General features: G+C 41.6%; 1 protein-coding gene and 1 non-coding gene across 2 annotated transcripts in view; both read right to left on the bottom strand.

The window, feature by feature from the left end:
- Window positions 1–2,798: 2,798 nt before the first annotated feature.
- The window catches only part of PTCD3 (pentatricopeptide repeat domain 3), a 28,013-nt gene continuing 3,451 nt past the window's right edge, over window positions 2,799–27,360 (bottom strand). Inside the window, exons 4-24 of the mRNA XM_043917801.1 lie at window positions 25,231–25,276; window positions 21,766–21,834; window positions 21,172–21,276; window positions 19,701–19,824; window positions 17,784–17,899; window positions 17,177–17,250; window positions 15,470–15,557; window positions 14,735–14,795; window positions 14,170–14,255; window positions 12,933–13,077; window positions 12,224–12,274; window positions 10,367–10,456; window positions 10,045–10,073; window positions 9,086–9,192; window positions 7,894–7,972; window positions 7,705–7,795; window positions 6,773–6,858; window positions 6,093–6,241; window positions 4,330–4,371; window positions 3,704–3,862; window positions 2,799–3,415 (exon numbers count right to left, since the gene is read on the bottom strand). Coding sequence (XP_043773736.1) covers window positions 3,337–3,415; window positions 3,704–3,862; window positions 4,330–4,371; window positions 6,093–6,241; window positions 6,773–6,858; window positions 7,705–7,795; window positions 7,894–7,972; window positions 9,086–9,192; window positions 10,045–10,073; window positions 10,367–10,456; window positions 12,224–12,274; window positions 12,933–13,077; window positions 14,170–14,255; window positions 14,735–14,795; window positions 15,470–15,557; window positions 17,177–17,250; window positions 17,784–17,899; window positions 19,701–19,824; window positions 21,172–21,276; window positions 21,766–21,834; window positions 25,231–25,276 — 1,876 coding nt within the window. The 3' untranslated portion in view covers window positions 2,799–3,336. The remainder of the gene's footprint in view (window positions 3,416–3,703; window positions 3,863–4,329; window positions 4,372–6,092; window positions 6,242–6,772; window positions 6,859–7,704; window positions 7,796–7,893; window positions 7,973–9,085; window positions 9,193–10,044; window positions 10,074–10,366; window positions 10,457–12,223; window positions 12,275–12,932; window positions 13,078–14,169; window positions 14,256–14,734; window positions 14,796–15,469; window positions 15,558–17,176; window positions 17,251–17,783; window positions 17,900–19,700; window positions 19,825–21,171; window positions 21,277–21,765; window positions 21,835–25,230; window positions 25,277–27,360) is intronic.
- On the bottom strand, window positions 4,803–4,938 carry LOC122704183. Its single transcript, XR_006343796.1, has one exon. It is a non-coding gene; the product is annotated as a small nucleolar RNA SNORD94 (small nucleolar RNA).

Below are 27,360 nucleotides of genomic sequence, written 5' to 3'. Positions count from 1 at the left end.
TTTTGCTTCATTTATTTAACTTATATGCAGGGTACATCATGAGAAACTGGGCTAGATGAAGCACAAGAAGATTGCCGGGAGAAATATCAATAACCTCAGATATGCAGATGACACCACCCTTATGGCAGAAAGTGAAGAAGAACTAAAGAGCCTTTTTATGAAAGGGGAGAGTGAAAAAGTTGGCTTAAAGCTCAACATTCAGAAAACTAAGATCATGGCATCTGGACCCATCACTTTATGGCAGACAGATGGGTAAACAGTAGAAACAATGGCAGACTTTGTTTTTAGGGGCTCCAAAATTACTGCAGATGGTGACTGCAGCCATGAAATTAAAAGATGCTTACTCCTTGGCAGGAAAGTTATGACCAACCTAGACAGCATATTAAAAAGCAGAGACATTACTTTGCCAACAAAGGTCCGTCTAATCAAGGCTATGGTTTTTCCAGTAGTCAAGTATGGATGTGAGAGTTGGACTATAAAGAAAGCTCAGTGCCTAATAACTGTGGTGTTGAAGACTCTTGAGATTCCCTTGAACTGCAAGGAGATCCAACCAGTCCATCCTAAAAGAGATCAGTCCTGAGTGTTCACTGGAAGGACTGTTGAAACTCCCAACACTTTGCCCACCTGATGCGAAGAGCTGACTCATCTGAAAAGACTGATGCTGGGAAAGATTGAAGGTAGGAGAAGGGGATGACAGAGGATGAAATGGTTGGATGGCATTTCCGATTCAGTGGACGGGAGTTTGGGTAAACTCTGAGAGTTGGTGATGGACAGGGAGGCCTGGTGTGCTGCAGTCCATGCCGTTGCAGAGTTGGACACGACTGAGCAACTGAACTGAATTTGCTTTGTTGATTATGCCAAAGCCTTTGACTGTGTGAATTAGAACAAATTGTGGAAACTTCTTAAGAGATGGGAATACCAGATCACCTTACCTGTCTTCTGAGAAATCTGTATGCAGGTCAAGAATCAACAGTTAGAACTGGCCATGGAGCAACAGACTGGTTCTAAATTGAGAAAAGGAGTATGTCAAGGCTATATATTGTCACCCTGCTTATTTAACTTAAATGCAGAGTATATCATGCAAAATGGTGGGCTGGTGAAGCACAAACTGGAAGATTGCCAGGAGAAATATCTATAACCTCAGATATGCAGGTGACACCACCCTTATGGTAGAAAGTGAAGAAGAACTAAAGAGCCTTTTTATGAAAGGGGAGAGTGAAAAAGTTGGCTTAAAGCTCAACATTCAGAAAACTAAGATCATGGCATCTGGTCTCATCACTTCATGGCAAATAGATGGGGTAAAAAATGGAACTGTTGAGAGACTTTATTTTTTTTTTGGCTCCACAATCACTGTAGATGGTGACTGCAGCCATGAAATTAAGATGCTTGCTCCTTGGAAGAAAAGCTATGACCAACTCAGCATATTAAAAAGCAGAGACATTCCTTTACCAACAAAGGTCTCAGCCTAGTCAAGGCTATGGTTTTTCCAGTAGTCATGTATGGATGTGAGAGTTGGACTATAAAGCAAGCTGAGCACCGAAGAATTGATGCTTTTGAACTGTGGTGTTGGAGAAGACTCTTTGAGAGTCGCTTGGACTCAAGGAGATCTAACCAGTGCATCCTGAAGGACATCAGTCCTGAATATTCTTTGGAAGGACTGATGATGAAGCTGAAACTCCAAGACTTTGGCCACCTGATGCGAAGACCTGACTCACTGGAAAAGACCCTGATGCTGGGAAAGATTGAAGGCAGAAGGGGACAGAGGATGAAATGTTGGATGGCATCACCGACGCGATGGACAGGAGTTTGAGTGGGCTCCAGAAGTTGGTGATGGACAGGGAAACCTGGTGTGCTGCAGTCCATGGCATGCTGCAAAGAGTTGAACACGACTGAGAGACTGAACTCGTAACAGCTAATGATTGTTACATTCAAGTCTGCGTGGCATCCAGTGTCCTTTGATTTGGGAATCCAATAGACTGTTTTGGCCTGGGTTGGGGTTAATTTTGGGGTGTGCTAGTTCTTCGTTGCTGCTGGAGGTTTTCTCTAGTTGTGGAGAGCAGCGGCTACTCTCTAGCTCCAGCTCACAGGCTCAGTATGTGGTGCACAGGCTTAGTTGCTCAGCTGCATGTGGAATCTTCCTGGACCAGGGATCAAACCCACGTCCTCTGCATTGGCAGGTGGATTCTTATTCACTCTACCACCAGGGAAGTCCCTCAAGTCTTTCTCAGCTCTATAAAACTGTTCTTGGGTTTGACCTTCTTTCTAAAATCTTTAAGCCCATGGTTGTGCAGATCAGCTAGATGACATTCTTTTACAGGTTAGTCTCTTTCCTGGGCCAAGCTGGAGACTCCTTCACCACCTCCCACCCTCTGCCCCTTTGTGTACCTTTTATTTCAGCATCCCATGCCCTAGCACACTGCCTTATCTCAAAGAAATAAGCCCATTTCTCTGGTATACTGCCACTCCACCACTAAGATCTAAATGATTCTGTAAACCTTGCCTTACCTCTCTACACTAATGACTGCTCTCTTATAGCAGGTCCTGTTATCAGCAGTAAAACAGCTTTACTTCATGACCAGGTACACTTACATGATGATATGATTACCAGCAACAGGCAATCATGTCAAGGAAACACTTCAGTCCTCTCATCAGAAGCCTTCATTCAGATCACTGGAAGTACAGCCCACCTGAAGAAGGTGCCAGCACTCACAGAGAAAGGGACAGAGGACACACTTGTGTAAGCCCCAAGCCCACTGCGAGACTGGGGTATACAAAAAGAAGGCCAACTCACACATACATACCTTAGTTACAATATTTATTTACAGCCTTCCTCTTCCCAGCTGTGCAGCCTAAAGTCCTGTAATTGTTCAGTTCTCAGATGCACCATGTTCCACATACAAACATCCCTGAACTTGGGATACTACTGACCCAGTATCAGTGTGATGAAACTGCACAAACACTTCCTTTAGACCCTTTCTCTGAATTGGGGGAAGTGTCACTGTCACAGCATCAGGCAACAAAGGGTACAGTCCACAACAAGGGAGGGCAAACGGCACTGACGTCAGCTGACGAGGCCTGGGGCAGGTGTGCGGAGCTCAGATGAGACGCATCCCTCACCAAGTGTCCAAAGAAACGAGGACAGTGGTGCTTCTGCTCACATGGTAACCCTCACACGGAGGCTTAGCCTAGGAATCTAACCTAAATAAGCCAGTGTGTATCAACTGTATTTCAAGCTTCACCAAATCTGTACCCTGTTTTCTTCAGATACCAACATCTCAGGTGTCCGGTGTAATCACAGCTGTGCTTGGTCACAGCTGCTCCTGATTCACCCACTTCTTATTTGCCTTCGCTGATATCGCTATCACTGTCGCTGTCACTGTCACTGGTCATTGTGGTGAGGTCTCCCAGGGCTTCCCTGTAAGAAAAATAAACAGGAGGGTCACACTGAAATGCAGGCTTGGGGGCTGGGGGTCTCTACAGCTCCACTATAGCAACAGAGGACAAGATCCATTAGGTCAACATATAGGCCTCCCTGACTTGTATGACGAAAAAGATCACTAAGCCAACACATCCTGACTTTCTGCAAAGAAAGGGAATTTAGGGGTAGAAAGCTACAGACATGTGAATGGGGAGATAGATGGTCTGCTCCATCTCTCTTAACTTTTCTTCAAGGTGATGACACAAAGCCCAAGAGCCCACTCACTTCTGTTCTTGGCTGAGGCTGAAGTCAGCAATTAACCTCTGGGTGAGACCTTCACAAATAGGCAAGCTGAAGGAATTTGCCAGGTTAACGACCTCAATGGCCTGGGCAGGGCTGCCGGATGCTTTGGCACTATCCATAAACTCATTCAGCAACTCATTCCTGTAAAAGGCAAAACGTCAACATCTGCCGACTACACCCCTCAGATTTACATACAGAATCTAGTTCTTACAAAGATCAGTCAGTAGCTTTGGAGAGAGTTACATGAAGTTTAACTTTAAAGGGCTAATGAGATAATGAATACTGTTAATTCAACATGCCTTCATCCTCAACATCTTCAGCATCAAATTTACCATCTTCAACATGATTCAGCATGCCTTCATGTGGATCTATCCACAGTGTATTAACAACATGTTGTGATCACTGAGCACAGACTAAGAAAACTGCACTTGCCTCAGGATGCCTTAGATGGTGGGAGTGACTGTCCATTTGCTTGCCTAACAGAAAAGTGCCCAACTGCTACCACTGAGGTACATGAGAAAATTCCACACCGCCCCCCACCCCGTAAGAGTGAAACCCACATGGCTAATCTAGGATGTATGCACGCAGGCCGGTTAACTTGAACTTACCTGGGGATCTTATTATGTTTCCTGAAAAGCCCCAGCATTTTCCTGTTCAAGATGAGATAGGAAAGAGATTAGGAATAGTAACAGAACAGATGGAAATAGAGTGACCAGAGCTATTCTCCCGGATGCAGACACTAAGTGTCCTTCCACCTACAGCGGAAGCTCCTAAAGACGTACGTCTGTAAGCTCTACCAGCTCCCAGCCCCATGTCTACATGAGAATCACTCCAGGTGCTTCAACCCTCTTCTCCAACTTCATGTGTGAACATTACACACTGCCCAGGCAAATGTGTTTTGTTACGAGCGTTGAGAATTGCTGGGGTCCACCCTCCTCTAGAGGATCGCTTCAGTATCCCCAAGGAGGGAATGTATCATGTGGGCAGTGGGAAAGGAGGCTGGCAAATAATGTACAATCTCTTCTGTCTTTCGTGATCCAGTGTGTGACTCCAGTGTGTCTTAAACTGATGTTATCAAGAGCAGGCTCAGATTAAGGCACAAGTCTCATGTAGGTGCTCACCAGCATCCTGCCACATGCAGGATGAAGGAGAAGCACATACACTCAGCTCCCATCATCAGCTGAGGTCCGTACCCCTGCGCCAATCATCACAGCCTGATTCACAACAAGAACGTGTCAACCTGCCCGAGTCAACGACTCCGAGCACCACAGGTCGGCACTGTGCAGCGGGCTGTGTGATTCACCACCAGTCAAGACCAGTTGAGGCAGCAAAGCCTCCACCAGCTTTTCCTAGAGAGAGTGAACACCCACACCTTGGACTGACAGTCATATGTTCAAAATAAGGTCCTCTCTTGGGAACAACCATACACAGCTACCCCCTCACTGGCCCTCAAAACTAACATTTACATCCAAAATAACACATAGTGGAACCACGCAACTATGACCACCCCAACCAAGTACTCCTTTGTTGACTTCTCTGCTTTTGGAAAAATGAATATGCATAAGGTCTCCATTCACAATTAAACACTAGAAATGAGTATGAGAACGAAGTGCCAACACGAACACACAGAAGCAGAATACAGTGGCACAAACCAAAGATAGGTTCTAGTCAAGGCTAGGTTTAGTCGTTACTGGTAAACGCCACTTTCCTCAAGTCCCAGTATACAGCCCACATTTTAAGCTGGGGCTGTGGGTGTGGGAAACCATCCATAAATGAGATACCAATGCCCAAAACACTCTCAAAATTAAGATTCTCTGGTCACTGTGTTCTATTTAGGTGAACAGAGATACAGAAAATGAAAATAAAGAGACTGAGCCCACTGAACCACATCCTCTCTTAAACATGCACACTGATTCTTCTTTCCCAAGTTTGCTTTTTAGTTAGTATTTGGACGTTCCCATAGAAAACTGATTACAGGGTTTCCCTGGTGGCTCAGTGGTAAAGAATCTGCCTGCCAATGCAGGAGACATGGGTTCAATCCCTGGTCTGGGAAGATTCCACATGCCGTGCATCACAACTACTGAACTTGTGCTCTAGAGCCCAGAAGCCACAACTACTGAAGCCCAAGAGCCCACACTCCGCGACGAGAAGCCACTGCAGTGAGAAGTCTGCGCACCACGAGAGGAGCCCCACTTTCTGCAACTAGAGAAAAGCGGGTGCAGCAACGAAGACCCAGCATAGCCAAAATTTAAGAAAACAAAACCAAAAAAACAACTCATTATGTAGAAACTCGACTGTCTCCTGAGAAACCACACATCACAGACATATTAGAGATGCTTCCAGTGACACGTGTGGTGTTTCATGTACTCACCAGGCTTCCTGGGTTCTCCCAGCCCTTAAGAAGAGGATGGCTATGTAGTTCAGAGAACTGGCCGGCCACTCTGGGGCAGTCTGTCTGGCATCCTGGCTTTCGTAAGTCGATTTGATGTCTGCAGCACAGTCAGCAAATGCCGCCTGCAGCTGAGAGGCCCCGAGAGTCAGAACTGCCTCACTTGTTTTATGTCAATTTAAGAACAGGAGACTCCCCAGGACCATTAAAATTTCTGACATTGCATTTTACCATTTGAACACATCGCATGTACAGCACATAGTAATACATATTAACAACAACAAAAAAAGGCAAAGCACCCGGCCTTGATGTGATTGTTTAGCCATGTATTTCAAATCCAACCATGGGTTTTCTCTTTAAAGATAAAAAAGGAAAGAAAAAGGAAGGAAAGGTATTCTAATTGGTTATGTTGAGATGTGTCTTTTTTATGTTTTCAGCCACACCACACACATCCAATATCTTAACTTGGGCCCCCTGTTATGGAAGTGCGGAGTCTTAACCACTGGACTGCCAGGGAAGTCAGATGCGTAGATTTAAATCTGGGTTTAGATAGCAGAATTCTCCACCGAAATGAAACCATGGGAACTGCCCTGCCCAGGTCCTCAGTATTAGAGGATACGCTGGCTAGTGTATATCTAACAATGAGAGCAAAACAAGCCTACCTCTGGTGGGTGCTGATCCCTTGCCATGAGCATCAGAATCTCTTCTTTTAGGTCACTGCGATAAGTATGCCCATATTCTTTACTATCTTGAAACAAAAAGGAACAGGATGAGAAGTGATCACCATCATGTAAAACCAACATTCTTTGACCTTTGTCCACTGTCAGCAGTCATCCCTACTGGGGCGGAGGAAGGGAGAAGAAAATAAGAAAATTCATTGCTGACATGTATTCCAGGGTTCTAGAAACCAGCATGATTCACGGTAGGAAAAGGACAAGAGAGTAGTGAAAGCCAGCGCCAGTAACTGGCTCCCGGGCAATTGCTAACAGCATGCGGGCCACACTCAAGCAGACCCCCGCTCCCCATGGTTTTACAGCACATGGGTATCGTCAGTGGTCCTCGTACATTATCATCAGAGCAGTCCTGTAAGGCAGGACGGCAGGGCTATGGTCTCAGTGTCTCACGTCAACTTGAGGCAAACAGGAACGCGCTTTACGATCACAGTCACCTAGAGGGTGAGCTACAGCATCTTCTGCAGTCAGTTTACATGCATAAACCACACACACACAAACCCAGTCATGGCTGTTCCTCAGAAACCATACTATCACCAATATCACTGTTAGCTACTGAAACACAGAGATGCATCACAGTCCAGAGGAATGAATGGCACAGGCTTTTCAGGTTGAGATTTTGGGTGACCCATGTAACTAACACAAGTGCACAAAACCCAGCCTCTTCTGGTCACAAAGGAACCAACTGAAGTCATGCAATCCAATATGAAACACGAGCAAGTCACCCTAAAGGTGACTTCAACTACAGAGTTTAATTAAGTGAAAAAATGGAAGCTTTCTGCCCTAACCACATTAACACACTTGTGAATCAAAACCTAAGACAACAGAGTAAGATGGGTTGGGACACACAAACTGAAACTGACCTTTCCAGATCTGAGGAATCATTTCTAGCCGATTGGCTACGTCTAATGCTTGGAGAAGATCTATTAACGTTTGGGAATGGGGAAAGAAGACCTGGTTAAAAAAAATACAAATACATTTTTAAAGTATTACTCAGCAAAGACACCCACAAACATCTACAATGATAAATGTTAAGTCATGAATCATCTTACCGAAGGTATCAGGTCCTTATACCACTTCAAGGTGACATCAATTTGTTCCATTAGACAAAGCAAACTAAAGAACTTGGAACTGTGATGGAGAAAGAAAACACGTTTAATCTGAAATCCCTGCCTAGTAGGGGAATGATTACATTACAGCACAGTCATATAATGACATATTACACAGAATTTAAAGACAATTTATAAGTTACAATTTCAAGTGACACAGGTCAATGTATGACCCAGGAGATGCTGCTAACTGTGCTATCTGGACTTTCCAGTTTGACACTTTCTTATCTTCAACTCGTCACTGGTATCTTCAACTGGTCTATACACTCTCAGCTCATGGTGGAGAGGAGTGAGGATACTACTCAACAAGTGTTCAATGTGAAGAGAGGATTTGAACACATGGAAGAGAACCACCACACACCTATCAACAGGCTGCCTCCTTACATTCTTGTTTTTATCTGCCTAAAAGCAAACCCATGTAAGAAGTCTCCTTGGGCTCTAACATCTTTAAAAACAAAAGAGGCTAAGATGAAAACTTTAGGGATTCACCCTGCTATGAATTTGAAAATATAAAATAGGAGGGTGTGGGTTCCTGAGTAGCTCAGCTGGTAAAGATTCCACCTGCAATGCAGGAAACCCCATTTCGACTCCTGGATTGGGAACATCCCCTTGAGAAGGGTTAGGCTACCTACTCCAGTATTCTTGGACTTCCCTGGTGGCTCAGAGGGTAAAGAATCCACCTGCAATGCAGAAGACCTGGTTCAATCCTGGGTTGGAAAACCAGATCCCCTGGAGGAGGGCATGGCAACCCATTCCAGTATTTGGCCTGGAGAACCCTCATGGAGAGGAGCCCTGCAGGCTACAATCCATGGGGTCACAAAGAGTCTGACAGGACTGAGGAAATAAGCATAGAACAGCACAAGGAAAAGATACATGGATTTAAAGTTATAAGTAGCTTAAAAGATACACAGTGGACACCTCAGTCTGACAAATCAGTTTTATCACTGTTTGAATCTACCAAGTGTTGACAAATCAGTTTTACCACTGAACCTTCCAAGTTTTCAACTAACTCATATTGTTAAGTCAGGATCACGCTATCTAAAATAAGGCTGCCAAGTCTCCCACCTGCAGAACTGACTACTGGCTGCATACAGGTGCTCCGTTAATGCAAAGGATACATTTCCAATACACTTACTAATAAAAATTACGCCGAGGATCAGGGCCAATGAATTTCCGGTTGTCTCCAGTGTTTAAAAGGCCATGGACCTGGTAAGCAAGCTCTAGATCTCTGAGAGAAGAGCACTGAAAATGTAAAAGTAGTAATAACCATCACTCAGTGATCCTTATCAGCCAAAGGTGACTCATTACATAAAGCAAAAAGGTAGATACCTGGGGAAACACGAATACTGATTTAACGTATTACTGATTGACAGCAAATGAATTATAAGAAATTAGGGGTGGGGATCAAATCACCAAGTTCAGTGAAATTTAAAACAAAATAATGATCATCTAGTAATTACACCTGTATTTAGTATTAGACAAAAACACTTGGGATGCCATGCACAAGACAGATGGAGTGCTATCTCTAGCATCACTATACTGGCAAAAATCCCCATGAAATAACTCCAAAACCCACCCAACGAGAAGTCATTCTCTTCTATGAAATACTACACTGCCATCAACAAACAAGATACCATGGAAGTGAGTGTGGACATGCATGTCTGAATACCCAGAGGAAAGAACATGGAAAGATACACACTAAGTTGTAAAGCAATTATCCTCAGGGAATAAGACTGCTAAATTCATTCTGAAACTGCTTGAAAATTTTTCCTATGATTAGCATGATAAGCTGAAAAAACAAAATTAGACATAACCATCAATCTAATAAGTTAGCAACAGGCAAATATAAAATACTCTGAAACCTTATCTGAAGAAAGGTATGAAAAAGACAACAAACACAATCAACACAGGGTAGGAATGCTGTGATTTTGTAGAGATTTTAGAGGAATAAAAAATTAAGGCTAATGACATGAAAACAAGTTAACAGTTAGGAAGTGAAAGAATCAGGGAGAGTCCTCCCAACCACCAATGATGAATTTAGGAAATGGATAAAAGAGGGGAAAAAAAAAGTTTTAAGCAAGAAATGGTACTTACAACCCTCATGGCTGACTGAAAAAACATATCTGAAAAATCAAAGTTCAGAAGAGCCTTGGTTACTATGCATAAAGTATGTTTTCAGGTCAGTAACATTAATTAAAAATCCTGTCAACGAAACTGGTAAGGTGTAGGACAAACCTAAAAAATGAAAACACAAGGAGAAGCAACATACAGCACAAGCCACTGACACTCTGCTTTCTCAGAATAATCACCCAAAGATGACTAAACTAAATCAAACCTCATCCTCATCATAAGGCTCTATAACCCAGCAGTCAGGGAAAGAGGCTGTCTGTCTTACGCCAGCAATTTCTGCACGTACCATCATCGGGGTCCTGTGGAGAAAACTTCTTTCCCATTATTTCATCCATGATATCATAGATGATGAGGGATGATCCTTTTGAAGGGCTTTCTGCAGAAAAAAAAGGCAATGGTGTTTTCTGAGGAGCCCACTTCCTGCACAACCATGGGGCAGGCAGAACTAGCCCTAAGGCCGCCTGTCTCATTCCTCCACCCAAGCCATGGAGCTGGCCAGGCACAGCCCCGTGAGAGGAATGAGTGCACCCTCTGCTGAATGCAGTTCTCCCCAAGGCCTGGGTCAGGTACAGTGCTCCCAACAGACTCGGCCCCTCCTTCTTAGTCTCCTCACAAGGCGGACCTGAACTGAAATGGGAGACAGACGGACACCTTCACCAAGCCTGCATACTTAGAAAAGAAATATGTTTTCTGCTAATAAACATTTGTGCTCCTTTTAAATACAACCAGGATGAGAGCCAAGAAACAGAAAACTATAGAATTAAAATCCATCGATGACATTTCCAATTAAACGTTTCACATTATTTATCCATATTCCCTTCCCCACCTATCCACCTGCAAGTGATAATATAGTTTCAGTGACAGCATAGATGTACTTGTGAAGTTCTTCAAGGATGTTTACATTTGTTACAGTTCTAATTATTCTACTATCCTAATAACCTATTTTATATGTATCATCTCTTCATTATTTTAGGCTTTTTCCTTTAGGTAAATTCCTAGCAATTATTACAGACAGTCAATTTATATCCCTAAGTCACACTGACACTCCTACCCCTGTGACCCTGGGTGTTACTTAGGAAGCACAAGCACCAGGGACTTTAGTTAGCCAAGGTGATGTGTGATGTTGCAATGGAATAGGCTTTAGGGTGAGAATTACTTAGTTATAGTACAATACCACCGAAGTTAAGCAAAATTTTAGATGACAAAAATTACTGTGGAAACAGTTCACCTGTTTTCAAGATAAAGTAATTTAACTGCTCCTACTGTGCTCGCTTTGGCAGCATATATATTAACTGCTCCTACTTCCCTATGTGTGAGATTGTGAATTTTGCAAAACTACCCTTCCAAAATAAAGGTTTTCTATTATTTTCACACAAAAAGCCCATTACAGGAGAGAAAGACTGGAACTGCCATTTTTAAACCCAGGGATGTTTCTCAGGTTGGGGCAAATGACTAAGAACCTACAGACTGTGAGTGCTTACTACATGCCTTCCAAGCATGAACAGGACACTACACATAATCCATTTCATCATTACATTGTGACGGCATCACTCAGGTAAGATATCCAGTCCCTTCCCACACATCTGGTAAATGGTAGAGATAAAATTTCAACTCAGGTGTGCCTTGCTCCAAAATCCGTTCAACAGAGCACAGCTGACCTAAAATTAGGTAACAAATGGAGCCTTGAAGTCCTCCCATGAGGCTTCAAAATAATGTTAAGGTTTACTGTGGAGCAGCACTATCCAACAGCTTCCTGCAAAGACGGAAATGTTCTATAATTGCCTCACTGACGATGCAGTCAGCAGTCACAAGTGGCTACTGAGCACTAATGCTAGGAAGGAATTTAGTTAAATAGCCGTGTGTGGCTAAGTGGCTATTGTATTAGACAGCACAGTTTTGCAGGGCAAAAGGAATCCCAAACTCAAGTACCTTCTGGCCAAAACCATACACTGCCCCTGTTAGTACATTTAATGGTCTTCCTCCACTCCGACTTAAGTTTTACATCACAAAAAGAGGACACTACCCTCAAGAATAACTTTTTGCTCAGGCTGTAGACAATGCTATTATGTGAACTATCCAATCTTAATTCATTAGCAGTGAAGTTAGCCTAATCTCTACATAAATAACATAATGACATACATACCATGTTGATAAAACAGCTGAATAATATAATGGTATGTTGCAAGCGAGGGTTCTTATGTTACCAGGTACATAGAAAAAAGAAAAAAAAAGTCAAACACAGCTATACGAAATACAGCTTACTGAGGTATAGTGAATAAAAACATTAATGGTGTTACTTAAGTAGAAGATGCATTCTGTTCTTCTGAACAAAGACATTTCCCAGCTGATATGATTACTCTAAAGGTGGAAAGGTGTCATAGAGATCAAATTCCTCTTAGAAAGTCCAGACACCTATTACTAAAACATTACAGTCAATATTCTGTGAGTTTCATTTAAGAACACTAAAGGCTACTGAAGTGAACTGATTCAATAACATAAATACTGAAAAACACACAACATACTAGCACATAATTGGGTTCAAATACTTAATTATGCCAGAAAATGCCAAGAGATTTTAAAACCAGCCAACTGTAAGTGAACAATTCTCCCTAGAATCAAGAAATCCATTAAAAAGTATCTGAAATCCTAAGAGTGTAATTTGCTATAAACAGCAAAAGGATGATAGAGCTCCCATTATACTAAATATACATAATTAAAAACTGTGCTTACTGGTGGAAAGGAAATTCCTACCATATTATGTAAACAGCACAGGAAAGTTTAGTCTCTCTTCTGATTGCCTGGACCTCAGGTCAGCACTGCCTTCAGAGAGGGACATGAGGACACACCCTCACCTATCCCGACGGCTTTCATTTCCCGGAAGGTCTGTAAGGCTGGCAATTTTCCAAATGCATAAAATCTTCGGAGACATTTGAGAATAGTGTTAAAAGTCTGTAGATTGGGCTTCACGTTCTGTGCAACCATTTGTTTCAGTAGGTCCTGGTTGAATCAAAAGCAAGAGTATTATTTTCTTTTTAATGCCTGGTGGGTAATTTGTCCAATAAACTAACAGAACACACTAAAAGAATTGGGCTCTCTGCCTGTGTTTAAAGCAGATTAATAAATAAGCCCCCCATTTAAGAATTATCTAGTGCCCCTGAGAGAACAAGGCCTTTACAACTGTCACTCTAATCCCCACGTGATGTCGGTATCCAACTGTCTTTAGCGGCCTGGGGAGTCTAAGACTGAAACAAAAGAAGAGACTAGAACAGGCTGGTTTTTTCCTTTTTACATAAGCAGTATGGTATGGTATGCACTTCCCTGGTGGCTCAGTGGTAAAGAACCCAGCTGCCAATGTAGGACATGTGGGTTTGATCCCTGGGTCGGGACGATTCCCTGGAGAAGGAAATGGCAACCCACTCTAGTATTCTGGCCTGGAGAATCCCATGGACAGAGGAGAATGGTGGGCTACAGTACATGAGGCTGCAACGAGTTAGACACAACTGAGTGACTGGACAACAATGAATGGTACAGTGTGGTTTCTATTTCTGTTACTTTGTTCCTGTGATTTCAATTTTTAAAAACTTTCCTAGTAGTTTTCTTCAATACATGTCTTATTTTAATGGGGAAAAAAAACCCAATACGATTATAAGGAAATAAATGAATATAATATAGCAAACTGGTCTTCCTGGATTCTAGCTGTATGCTTGGGTCACATGTCAGGTACAGCTACTCAAACTAAGGGTTGCTAGAAGGGCGTGAACAGGTCACCACAAGTGGAGTGCCCAGTAGTGACCACCACAAAGATGCTCAGTGAATGCTCTCTCTATCCCATATACTCCTAGCAAAGGATGGTGGGTGGTGGTGGTGTAGCAGGTAAGTCATGTACAACTCTTGCAACCCCATGGATTGTAGCCCACCAGACTCCCCTGTTCATAGCATTTCCCAGCCAAGAACACTAGAGTGGGTTGCCATTTTCTTCTCCAGGAGATCTTCCCGACCCAGGGATCGAACTCGCATCTCCTGCATTTCAGGACTCCTAGCAAAGGATATTTTGGCCTATTAGTAGCCGAAGTGAGGGTTCCTCCTTACCAATATATTATTCCACTTTTCTTCAAATTTCTCATTCACCACCAATGCTGTTGCTTCAATCAATGAATTGAAGGTGTGCACATCAGCTACAAAAGAAGAAAACTACTTTTAACAAAATTTGGGGTTGGTGATTAAAGGCCAAGTGGTCATGCACATGAGCCCACAAAAGTAGAAAACCATTCTTTTCTCTGGCTCTGGGCTCTCGCTTCAATCACCAACATCACAGGGAAAGATTAAGAATGAGCAAATCATTAAGGTAAAATCCTGTGATTTTACAGACTGCTGATATAATGGTGCAGAGGTAAGAATGCAGAGGTAATGCAGAGGTAAAGAATTCACCAGCCAATGCAGGAGATGCGGGTTCAATCCCTGGGTTGGGAAGATCCCCTGGAGATGGAAATGGCAACCAATTTCAGTATTCTTGCCTGGGAAATCCCATTGACAGAGGAGCCTGGCAAGCTACAGTCCATGGGGTCGCAGAGCTGGGACATGACTGAGCACGCACACACACTCACACAAGAGAAGGAAAGGAAGGACAGAGGGGAATTCTCCAAACACAACTCACCACGGAGTCTGTTGTTTAATAGTTCAGTGTATAAGCTTAATGCCTGTGTATGAGCTCGGTGCTAGAAGAGGGAAAGGATGAAAATTAAACACCATATTGGATACATGAGACAAGTGCTCGAGCCTGGTGCACTGGGAAGACCCAGAGGGATCGGATAGATAGGGAGGTGGGAGGGGGGATCAGGATGGGGAATACATGTAAATCCATGGCTGATTCATGTCAATGTATGACAAAACCCACTACAATATTGTAAAGTAATTAGCTTCCAACTAATAAAAATAAATGAAAAAAACAAAAAGAAAATTAAACACCATAAAAGTTGTCTTTAATAAATATTTGCATATCTACTGTTCTCAGAAGTAAAAGGATAGACCAGAATGGATAGTGTTTTTCCTTTTTACACGAGCAGTGTGGTATAATACAATTTCTATTCCTGTTACTTCAACCCAGTGATTTCAATTTTTAAAAACTTTCCTAGTAATTTTTTTCAATAAGTTTATCTTATTTTAATGAAAAAAAACAACTCTGAGAATTACATTGTGACAACTGGGGGATGGGAGGATGAATAACTGACATGAAGTGGGTAGAGGCAGTTCCCAAACATCCTTCAAAGCTCTGGAAACCCCCGATGACAACAAACTATGTGGCCCAGATGTGAAGGGTTCTGAGGCTGAGAAACCCCGATTCAGTAGAAATTAAAGACAAAAACATAAAACTATCCAGAACAAATGTTACCTTCACCATTCCTCGAATCATTGTGCAGTAAGAATGTGCATTTTTCTCAGGCATCAGAGCAAAGATTCTCTCAGCATGGTTTTTGGCTCTAGACACAAGAGAGTAAATGTGAACCAGCAGAAACAGACAAAACCAGTAACGGCTACCACATGGAGTATTTGCAATGTTCCAAGCATTTTCTGCATATAATTTCAAGGAATTCTTCCCACCCAGAGAGGGAGATCTGGTTACTATCATTTTAAAAATGGGAAAAACTGAGGCTCAAAGACCTTAAGTTTAAGTTGTCCAAAAATTTACTGGTTAAGTGGCAGAAGCAGGACTTGAAAGGTATAATATATACTCAGCATTGTAAACAAAAAGCAAACTGCACAGCAGGGTACACAGTGAAGCTCCTCCACCCTCTTTCAACTGGATATAATTAACCAGAGGCAACCACAGACATGTGGTGTCCTGCAAGCCTTTGTTCTATTCTAGCTTATATAATCTGGCTCTTTCAGTCAGTCAGTCAATGTGCTCTGTTGTACAAATCATGCTGTACCTTCATTTTCTCTGTTACCAACACATCTTAGAAAATAGAGCCTGGATTTGGGCCAAAATGGTACTCACAAGTCCCTGCTCTTAACCTCTATAAGAAATTATTAGTATCTACTGAAGGAAGTTTAATTTTTCATTCTATTCATTTTGATATTAACAGTAGTTTTCCTTTTCCAGATACCCTTATTAAATACCTTTCTTTTAGATAGTTTTACTCAGTTAATTTGAATTCTGAATCATTACATAAATGATATTTATCTTTTGTTCAGTAGTGAATACTTGTTTGTTAGCCAGCAGTCTTAATTTAGAAGTACACTCTAGCATGCATGTATTCTAACATAATTTTAAAAATTCTGAACCTTTTTAGAATTAGAGGTATATAGTGCAAGGTCGACATTACTTTGCCAACAAAGGTCCGCCTGGTCAAGGCTATTGTTTTTCCAGTGGTCATGTATGGATGTGAGAGTTGGACTGTGAAGAAAGCTGAGCGCCGAAAAATTGATGCTTTTGAACTATGGTGTTGGAGAAGACTCTTGAGAGTCCCTTGGACTGCAAGGAGATCCAACCAGTCCATCCTAAAGGAGATCAGTCCTGGGTGTTCATTGGAAGGACTGATGCTGAAGCTGAAACTCCAGTACTTTGGCCACCTCACGTGAAGAGTTGACTCATTGGAAAAGACCCTGATGTTGGGATGGACTGGGGGCAGGAGGAGAAGGGGACGACAGAGGATGAGATGGTTGGATGGCATCACTGACTCGATGGACATGGGTTTGAGTAAACTCCAGGAGTTGGTGATGGACAGGGAGCCCTGGCGTGCTGTGATTCATGGGGTTGCAGAGAGTCCGACACGACTGAGCAACTGAACTGAACTGAGTGCAAGGTAGGACCACTAACAAAACTACCAAAAGAACCATACCATGATGGTTACATGGAGTTAGGTGGGGAAGGGGGGAAGAGAAATCAACACCAGTCCTGTACCTCTAGCTGGTTGGAGGTAAAGATCTAACAAAAAATGCTCCAAACACATATGAAAACCAACTGTGACATTTACATTGCACACAAAAAACAAATTGCATTTTAGAGTACTACAGGGTTGTATCCTCTTCAGGGGGTGATGGAGAACATTCCACAACCCTACAGATCCATAAAAGTTCTAATTATACTGTAACATACCTCCAAGTAACTCTAAGCTGATGACCAGCTGCCTTCTTAGACTTCACGTTATCTCCCTCTTCGGCGGCCTCTTCCTGAAATGAGCCATCACCAACAGATATAAAACAGAATACGACAACAGAAAGCATTCTCCGAGTTATACTACTCAAAACCAGTAAGGCAGAGGAAATTTCGGAAAAGCAAAGGAAATAAAGATTCGGCAGAAGGTAAAAAGAAAACCCAGTGTTTATTAAGAAATATTAATTTCTAGAGTATGCTCATTTCTCTCTGCCTACATTTGCGTGAATTTTCAAGAGGGCTGGGCCACGGGTTTTCCCCTCTGTCCCATGCACAACATATTGTCACTTTAAGGAACAACAACAAAGGGGCCCGTCCAAACATTTCTGGTCACTGGTTTCTGCATGTGGCAGCTAAGGTCAAAATACATTTAAGGAGGGAACCAGGGTAAAACAATTGTTAAAATACATCTCTTCCTCCACATCACCTTTTGTCCAGGCTACATACTGTGCTACATCACACCTCAGCACAAATCTCTACCCTAAGGCATAAGAACTCGCCTTGGAATGAGAAAGAATTACTACCAAAAGAAACTTAAAAACATCATTACCAACTCTTCTGATTGTTCCTGTTGTTGGAAATTATAATTAGTGGAGGGTTCTTGGTTACCATAGTAACACAACAAATCCAAGAGACTGTTAGTTGTTTCCAGAGATACAGTGGTTCCTGTGGGTGGGGAAAAAAAAGGGTTGGGGGGGGAGGGAAACATTGAAACATCAAAGAACTAAAGCCTACTGGATTAAAAGTCTTCACCCTTCCTATGAGGTGTGGCCCTCCACATCAACTTAAACTTCTGGAGTGATGCAGAAAGCACACAATCCCTAACAGTGCTGTTTGATAGAAGAGATAAAATACAAGAGCCAAGTTTGACCCTGGGTTCATTTATTCTATGTACTCATACCCCCAGAGAAACTCTCTCATAGTTCTACCTATCATCTCTGAACTGAATGCTCTGGAAATGATTGCCATGTAGTCCCCCAGGGCCCAGTTCCATCTCCACAAACGCAATCGAACTCTTTCGCTTGGATCTAGGCCCTCGCTGAAATACATGCCTAGAGATAGTAGCCTTTAAAAATGACTGTTCTGAACATTATGTTCCCATCTTGACACTTATCAAGAAGGAGAAAAGGGAACAGGAAGAAGTATGAAATATAACTTAGTGCTTTAAAAAGAAAAGTAACTGCATTTTTCTTAAGAAAATATACTGATAATACAAATGCCCATCAGGAAACTTAAAAGCCTAAAAAAGACAAAATGGCAGAGTGGAGAGGAAACAGGTGATGAAGTGTAACTTGATTGCCTCATAGCATCTCAGAGCTGTGTGACCCTGAAGATTACTTGAAGTCAGTCAGCTTCCTTTATAAATGACTACCAGCACACCAACTCATAGGGTGTTATAGAATTAAATGCCTACAAAGTGCTTGGCACTTATTAGGGCCTTGATAGTAAACTTTTCTGTATTTCCTCTCCTAGTATGTCAACTCATTCCACTACTCTGAATGAGTTGAGTGTTATAGCTCTGACCCTGTCTGTAGTAAGGTTCACTTAACAGCTGCATGCACCTACACCACACAGTGTGTAAAGCAGAGGAAGACAAGTCTTAATATAATGATGTTTATCATATTCAACAAGCAGAGGGAAAAGCCTCCCTAAATGACAATCTGCATTAGCAATTCATTTGTATACCTGATGCTTTAACAGGCTACACACCAAAATTCTTAAAGTTTTCTGCAAATGTTTCTTGACATATTCAAGACTATATTGAGTGATTCAGTCCAGTTTCTATCTCTTGTATGTCTGGCTGATTTTTATCCTAAACCACTGACCGGCACTCCAGATTCCAGAACTTAAGCAATGCTGCTGCCTTCCATGCTGCCATAGGTATATTCTCATCTCATGGTAGCTTACAAGCCCTGCCACCTATACCCCTGGAGGTTCATCCACATCAAATTCATATAGCCACAGGATCTGAGAGACAGAAGGATTAAAGGAGTTGAGTTTTTCAAGGCTACAGTGCTAATCAGTGCCAGAACCTACCCAAGCTTCTGAATCCTGCAGCTTAGTGCTCTTTCCTTTTTAAGTAGTTCTTTCTAGTCTGTTTTATGCCTCTCAAACACACTTAAAGAATATAAGAAACGTGAATACAGCACGAACAAACCTGATGTTAAAAACAGAAGCTAAGGAAGAATGGCTGTAAGATTTCTCTACCTGCACAAGAGGACAACACACCAGCAAGGACAACTCTATCCTACCCACAACTTAAGAATGACACTAAAGCAGAACTTGAAACCGGACTTCTTGAACTATAAAAAATATAAACACAGCTACCAAGCAGAGGAAGTAGCATAGCACTTGTAACTCGTACTCACAACTATCTAGATCACGTGCACAACCGTGGCCTACTGCCACACCCATGTTCCCAGGGCAGTCTCACATGAACGTGGGGACTTCAAATGAACTTAGTCACCTGCTTGCAAAAGCTGATCAAATATGTCCACAGAAGCTTTGACTTTTTTGAGCTTGATTCGTTCCTGCAGAGCAGCCTCACTTATTTCTTCAATCTGAGGTTCAAAGTACTCAGGCATTAAACACTAGAAAATAAGATGGTTAAAGTTAGTGGAAACAGGTCAATGGGAAAGCACAACAGAATAAGACAAGATTTTGATTAACACACCATAATATTCATGCTTCATGTATTAGATACTACCTATCATTTTAACATGAATGCCTCTTTAGGTAATCTAACTTTACCTCTCCAATCACCAAAATAAGATTACTTAGAGATCTCCTAAATAGGGGCAGAAAATTTAAAAGCTCCTAATTACAAATGTTTAGTCTGTATTTGAAGAATCCTATATTGAACTAAATTCCCCAATTTCAAGCTTAACTTACTATTTTCCCCTTGCTAAATTAACCATCCTTCCTACTTTCCTCTCAATCCTGGTTGAAGATTCCCCAGTGTACCTAGTTTGTAAAGATGGAAACCTTCCATCCCTGATAACTTCTTTTACTGTAAACATTCAGTATTACCAAGGTATGTTGATTTTACCTCACTCACCAAATTACTCAAATACTTAGGGACCCAGGGAAAGCTTCAAGCAGAAGTGAACTAAACACAGAAGAGTAACTACTAGTCAGAAACGTACAAGGGAGAGGGCAGGCCCAACAAATGGTCATTCCACTGCGTCACTGTCTTAGTTCAGGATTTCAGTGTCTTTATGGACACAATCACACTGACGTCCTAATTTGTCCCCAAGACCTGCTGCCTGAAAAGCACAAGGGGTGTCTGGGTGGCTGGGTATGTGTGCTTAGAAAGCAGGGAGATGTGAGAGGAAGCAGTTTTAGACACGGTGAGTCTGAGTTACTATTTCCGCTACTTAACTCAGAGACAGGGCCCACGTTCGGCTGCCCACTGTGTGACACACGAGGCACAGTGCCGAGCACCCAGCGGGCGCGCCACACTCATTCCTCACGACTACAGAACAGAGCGCGCTGCAAAACACGCGTCTGGACTCCCAAGGAGAGACATCGAGGCCAACATGCAAGAATGCCAAATGGAGTACAAGAGTTATTGAAGCAGGAAGATTCTAGTCAGAAAAAAAAGAGAGTGACCAAGTATGGAATCCGGAGAAAAAGACACCAAGGTTTGAGGAGTGGATGGAAAACCAACTAAGGGAACCAGAAAAGGAAGCCAGAGGTGAAGATCTGAGAGCCTGGTGTTGCAGAAGCCAAATGAAGAAAATAAAATAAAGCGCAAATACATGTAGTTTTAAAAATGATAATAAAGGTTAGTGCTGTGAGCAATGGTAACCATAAAACATTAAAAGACTTTTCACCCAAATACTATAAACATTCAAATGGCTACTTAAACGTTAGCTGTGACAGCTTAGTTTATATTTACATAGTATTATCTAAAAATTGCAATTACCTCTCCTTACCGGTATATGAGGCTCAGCTATGTCTTTCTGAAAATATTTGGGATATGAATTAATAATAAATTTTGCTGCATTCTCTCCAGACTTCTTTGCCAACAAAAATGAATGCTGTAAAAGAAAAAGATTTAGATGTAAATTGGTATTACATATAATTTAGATCAAAGTTACACCCTCAGCAAGAATTATTCTGCCCTCCCCCGCCTGCCCAAAGAACACTGTAATACAAAGAATTCCAATTAGAAGTTAAACTACCTAATTATTATTTATCCACCTCTACTGAATGTGACATAATATCAGGTTGGATCCTACATACAGCTTGAGGTGTGTAAAAACAACACATTTAAATTAAGTGAACTGCTCTATAGTGGGCAAGATCTCTAAGTACTAAAAATCAAACCCAAATACCTTCTCCATAGCCAATCTCTAAAACTCTTTGATAAAAGTAGTAAAAGAATCAGAAAATCTACCAATTTATCTATCAGCCTCTATGAACTTTTCAAAGGTGTCTACAAGTAAAATAAGCCCTATGTGTAAGTCCTGTCACCCAAACCAACAAGGTAAAACATGATACTAGCTGAGTTATATAAAAATACTCACAGATTCCACAGAGGATGTCGGTATGAGGTAAGGATCATCCTGAAATGCATAAGGTGCAGCTGTGGTATCCTGTGGAGAAGACAAACAAGTCTCTTTAGCTAGGTTTTTATTAAGAGGACCTTGTGGAAGTTTTAACTATGCATGTATCACAGAAGCAGAAATATGTATGTTGGTAGACACTAATACTACGCTGTACCCTAGGCTCTGGGAGACTTGGTTATAGTTATGCACAATTTAAAGAAAACAATGGCTCAAATCCCCATGACTGGTTTTAACTAGGGGCTTCTATCAGCAGGGAAATCACTGTTTTAAATGCAAAGTCAAGAGCCTCTGAATCAACCAGCCTGGGCACCAGTTTCCTGAACTAGGGTGTCCCTTCGACACATGGCACTAACCACCCAAGAGGCGCCTTCAAATGAAGGATACTATTTACAGGGCCCTCTCAGGAAGTGGGAACAGCAGCAGTGTCTCCCATGTTCTGTTTCCCAAAGTTCCAAACTTCTTTAAGTTCTTTCAGGTAGAACCCTGAACAACATTAACTCTTTGGCACCAGCAGTCTCTCTTAGAAGGGCCCCCAAATTACTTCCTCTATTCTCTCCTCTCCCCGAATTACTTCCTCTATTCTTCCTCTCTCCCTCACAGCCCCCTTCTTTGCGCCTTCTGGCAACTTTGTTTCACAGAAAAAACTCAACCTACATCCCAAATCTCTTCTGACAGTCCCCTTGCCACCCTGCACCCTGAAGTATACACCTGGACTCTCTGGGGGAGAGCGTCCCTGTGGTTCTTAACAGAGTGATGATCTGACCTAGGGCCTGGAAGCAGTACTTTTTGGGGCCCTCACTTCCTGACACCACTTTCAAATCCTGTATTCCCTTTACATTCCTGAGGCTCACTTCATCTGGTTCACAGGTGATCTCTGGGCTTCACAGGTGGCGACAGTGGTAAAGAACCCACCTGCCAATGCAGGAGAAGTAAGAGACACAGGTTTGATCCCTGGGTTGAGAAGATCCCTTGGAGGAGGGTATAGCAGTGTTCTTGCCTGGGAAATTCTATGGACAGAGGAGCCTAGTAAGCTACAGTCCATAGGATCAGAGTTGGACACGACTGAAACAACTTAGCACGCATGCATCCACCCTCTACCAAGATGTGACAGGTATGAAGGACAACTCAGAGGAAGCAGTTCTAGGATGGCTTCCGTGGACCATTACTTCATGATTCCCAACTGCTGCCTGGTTCTGTCCTGTCCACCATCTTTACCAAATACCTGTTTGGGCCTCTAGTTTTGGGTCAAATGCTGGACCTCTCTCACTTATTTATTCTTATTTGTTCCCCACATTATCCCCCCTCAGTGATTTCCAAGCCGTTAATGGTTTCTGAGAAACTACTCCTCGACTCTGGCCCTGTAGCTCAGATGCCTCACACCAAATCTACCCCCGACTGTACTTCTCTGACAGAGCCACCTCCCCTCTTATTGTCTCCATTTCAGTGAAGGATACCAGGCACTCTGCAACCCCAATCAAAGGCCCTCTCCCGTTACTTCCATTCAACCAAGCTGTCATCAGTTGTGGCGGACTCCAGTTCCTTAAATCCTCTACCTACTCCACCGTCCCTTTCCCCAGCCACCATTGGCTTAGTGCCTGCCTTATTCACTCATTCAGTATTTACTGAGCACGTCATACGTGCCAGGGAGACAACAGAATCCTATCCTCCACAGAACTCAAAACCTATTGGGCAATAAAATCTCCAGAAAACAAAGCAAATAAAACATATAGTAAATTTAAAGGATATAACTCCTATGGAAAAGGAAGGGAGGGAGGACAAACTGTCAGAGAAAATAAACATGCAATTCTATATGGTGTGGTCCGGGAAGACCCCAAGGAAAAGACGTAAAGAGATAAAGGCAGAAATTTATAACAAATGAGAAGTCATTTGAGTTCTGAGTAGAAAAGTGATGTCAGTCAACATTTTAGCAGGGTCGCTATGGCTGCTTAACGTGTGGAGGAAGTCAAGAGAACAGAGGCTGCTGTAATTAATCCAACATAGTAAGAGATGATGGTGGCTTGGATGACCTGGTAAGCACCATTAAGGGTAGAATGTGTGGTTCCTGAATGAATGAATAATTGTCCCCTGGATTTTACGAGCCCAAGCCCAAACCAGACAAGTGTGCACATAATTCCACAACTTCTTTGACTTAAATGCGCCTTGGGTCAATCTCACTGAAAAACTGACAACAATCTTTAGGGTCTATTTCCCGAGTTTACATTTCAAGTGCCTATTTATGGATATGTGAAAATCTAAGTATCTTGCTAGTATGGAGATACAGTATTTTAAAAACAATCTCAGAAACTTCCAGGATGTATTTGGCCCACAAGTTTAACACCTACAATCGAAGAACAGTTCTGGAAATCCGTGACAACCGCCTCAAGGAGGGTGAGAATCCACATAGATATTGTGGTTAAAAAAAGAGAGAACTTGAAAGTTATATTTCTGAGGCATATACTATGGTTTCAGTTTATCTATCAAGACTACAGACCCTACTCTTGAATTGTGAAGGGAGGAATTTATTCACAAATAAATCGGATAGCTGGAGCATAATAAAACAGCCAGCATTTACTAAGCATGTCCTTTGTGCCAGGTGATGTCCTAAGCCCTTTCACGTGTACTAACTTATTTCTCACCTGAAACCTCAATGTTTGGTGCTCTAAGTAAACACCCATTTTACAGATAAGGAAACAGATTATAAACCAGCTGTATTTTTCTAAAGTAAGTTTGATATAACATTCGTAATATAAGCCATTAAAAAAAAAAAAGAAAACATGTAGGCAATTTTACATGTCAAAACTAACTCCCTGATGTATCAAAAGAAAAGGTAGCTTTGTGATAAAGATGAAACACAGTATTTGTCCTCAAGACCCAGATTCTTAATCACTGAATTTCTTTCAGTATGGTGGGTACACTGTTCTCAAAGTGGTTCTATAGGTCACTTGCATTAGAGTATCACACCCAACCATTCCCTAGGAACATGCATTTCAACAAGCTCTTCAGGAGGTTAAAAATCACTGGCATAATATAAAAACAAAGAATATGGAGGGAAAAAACCACGGCACCAAGTCAAGGTTTTAATATACTAAAAGCTTTAGATTTCTCCTTTGTCTCATGAAGAGTCTGGACTAGATGGTGCTATGAAACTCTAGATTCACAACAGTTAAATTGTGAATAAAGAAGAGGTATGGGGACTTCCCTGGTAGTCCAGTGGTGAAGACTCTGAGCTTCCAGTGCAGGGGGCGCAGGTTCGATCCCTAGTCTGGGAACTAAGATCCCACATGCCGCACGTGACCAAAAAGTAAAACATAAAATAAATAAATAACATTTAAAAAAAAAAAAAAAAAAAAAAAAAAGAAGAGGTATGAACATTAAGTTTATTATTAGCTAAATTAGATACAAAAACCTGAAATTCCTACTTACCCTGTGCACCGTGGATGCAAGTGCTTGAAGAACAGCCACTTTATCCCTAAGAATGAGAATCACAAGTTAACCCTCATCAGGGCTTCTCACACTCACAACGTGAACAAGTGACTCTACTCTCAGAATGGACTGGCCATTATCAAAGATCAAGTCCCAAGTAAAGCCAGTTCTGATCTCTAGAATAATGTCACTAGAATATTAAGTTAGAAAATAAGAAAACTGTTCAACTCTTTTGACCAAAGGTGGTGAGTACATGTTCCTACTATGGTTTGCTACCCTCTCTGGCCTGGTCTCCATAAAACTGTTACCCCGGACTAGCAATTTCCACCTTCACCTCATAAAACTTTCTTAACCCTGAATCTTACGTCCTATCCATTTTCCTCTGCATTCTTACTGCAGCTTTCTGTAATATTCCTGCCTTTATTATCTAAATTGGTGACTCCCAATTCAGCTATATATGGGAATAGACATATGAAAAAAAGAGAAAACATCTACAAAACTTTACATGTCAAGACTAATTCCCTGATGTATACAATATCTATTGGATTTTCTAAAATAGCAGTTAATGTAATTTTAGCAAGAGAAAGACATTCTTTTCTCAGTATTCCCTAACTCTTTCATTAGCATATTTAAGTCTTATCAAGTGAGTAATCTTCATAACATACTCAACAAATCCAAGTGAAAACACTAAGAACATTCAAATCAGTCACCAGTTTCTTAAAGGGTTATTTTAAAAATAATCTCAATGAGTACATTATACTGAAAAAAAAAATTGGCAGAAAACAACCAAATTCTGTAAGGCAATTATCCTTCAATTAAAAAATAAATTAAAAAAAAAACTAGACTATTCTATCTGATGTTATTTTGTGACCCCCTGCCCCCACTCTACTGTAGGTTTAGTGTTTATATTTCCAGAACTTTAGAGGGTACTTTTGCACACACACCACCATAAAAAACAAAACAAAAAGCATGTCATCATTCTGGGTATGTGTTCCATTAAGTTTGCATTACCCATGTTACTATGTGCCAATCTAATTAATTTCTTTAAATGTTATATTATATGATAACCATTTTTTAATCATCTCCTTACTGTGGGCATTGGGGCCATTTCACTGTGTTATTCCCAAGTTGTAAAGAGCACTCTCACCCATGTCTCTTTGGGTATATTTGCAAGTATTCCTCCAGAATGGCTAACCAATTAGGTATTTCACATTTTAAAATGTGGTTCTGCCAAATTTCTCTCCAGTGTGTTGTTCCAGTTGACTGCTCTATCAACAAATGTATTTGAGTATCCATTTTCCACCTCTTCTTGCCAGTGTGGTAAACTTTAACATCCATTTCTTTAATGAGTCCAGTCACCTATGCACTGATCACAATTGGGCTCCAGGCCCTCCCTAAAGTAACTACACAATACTGATTAACGTGCTCAAAATACTCTATCCTGTCACAGTTGTATGTGAAAACTCAGAATAACCCTCTACAATTTGTTAAAATCTTCTACAACACTTGTGATCTGGGAACTCATAGCCTTAAAAGATGCTTCATCTTTCAAATACGGCAAGAGGAACTTACAGTCTTTTTTTTTTTTTTTTAACTTACAGTCTTTATAGTTTCTTTTCGATCTAAAAGCACAAATTCCTGAGCCTGGAAAGCAGAGGCTCTCTATTAGAGATCCTCTATCAATCACTTTGTCTCTAAGGGGACAGACAGTAAATATTTTGGGTTTTATGGGCCATAAGGATTCTGTTACAACTACTCAGCTCTGCCTTTGGAGCATAAAAGTAGCCACAGATAGTAAGTTATTAAGTGACTGAGGTTGTGTTCTAAACAAGAAAAAAAAAATTTAATTGACACCGAAATTTGTGTTATGAAATAAGTCTTCTTTTAAACCTTTACTTAATGGGCTATAAATAAACAGGCCTCAATCTGTTAACCAAGGCTCTATATCAACCACCCTATTTCTCCTATTCTAAGAGCATTTTTTAGAGGCTGGCCTGCATGGTCTCCCACCACCAGTTAGGTCATGATCACACCCCACCCTGCCTTACTGTTTTCCAGATTTGTGGGGCTTATACAGAAGAATTACCTGCAGGAACATGTATTTTAAACAAAATTCCCAGGTGATTCTGA

The sequence above is a fragment of the Cervus elaphus genome, chromosome 11 (genome assembly GCF_910594005.1).
Source record: "Cervus elaphus chromosome 11, mCerEla1.1, whole genome shotgun sequence".
Taxonomy (NCBI): domain Eukaryota; kingdom Metazoa; phylum Chordata; class Mammalia; order Artiodactyla; family Cervidae; genus Cervus; species Cervus elaphus.
Note: the sequence above shows the minus strand (reverse complement) of the source record. Positions and strands in the feature narration are given on the sequence as shown.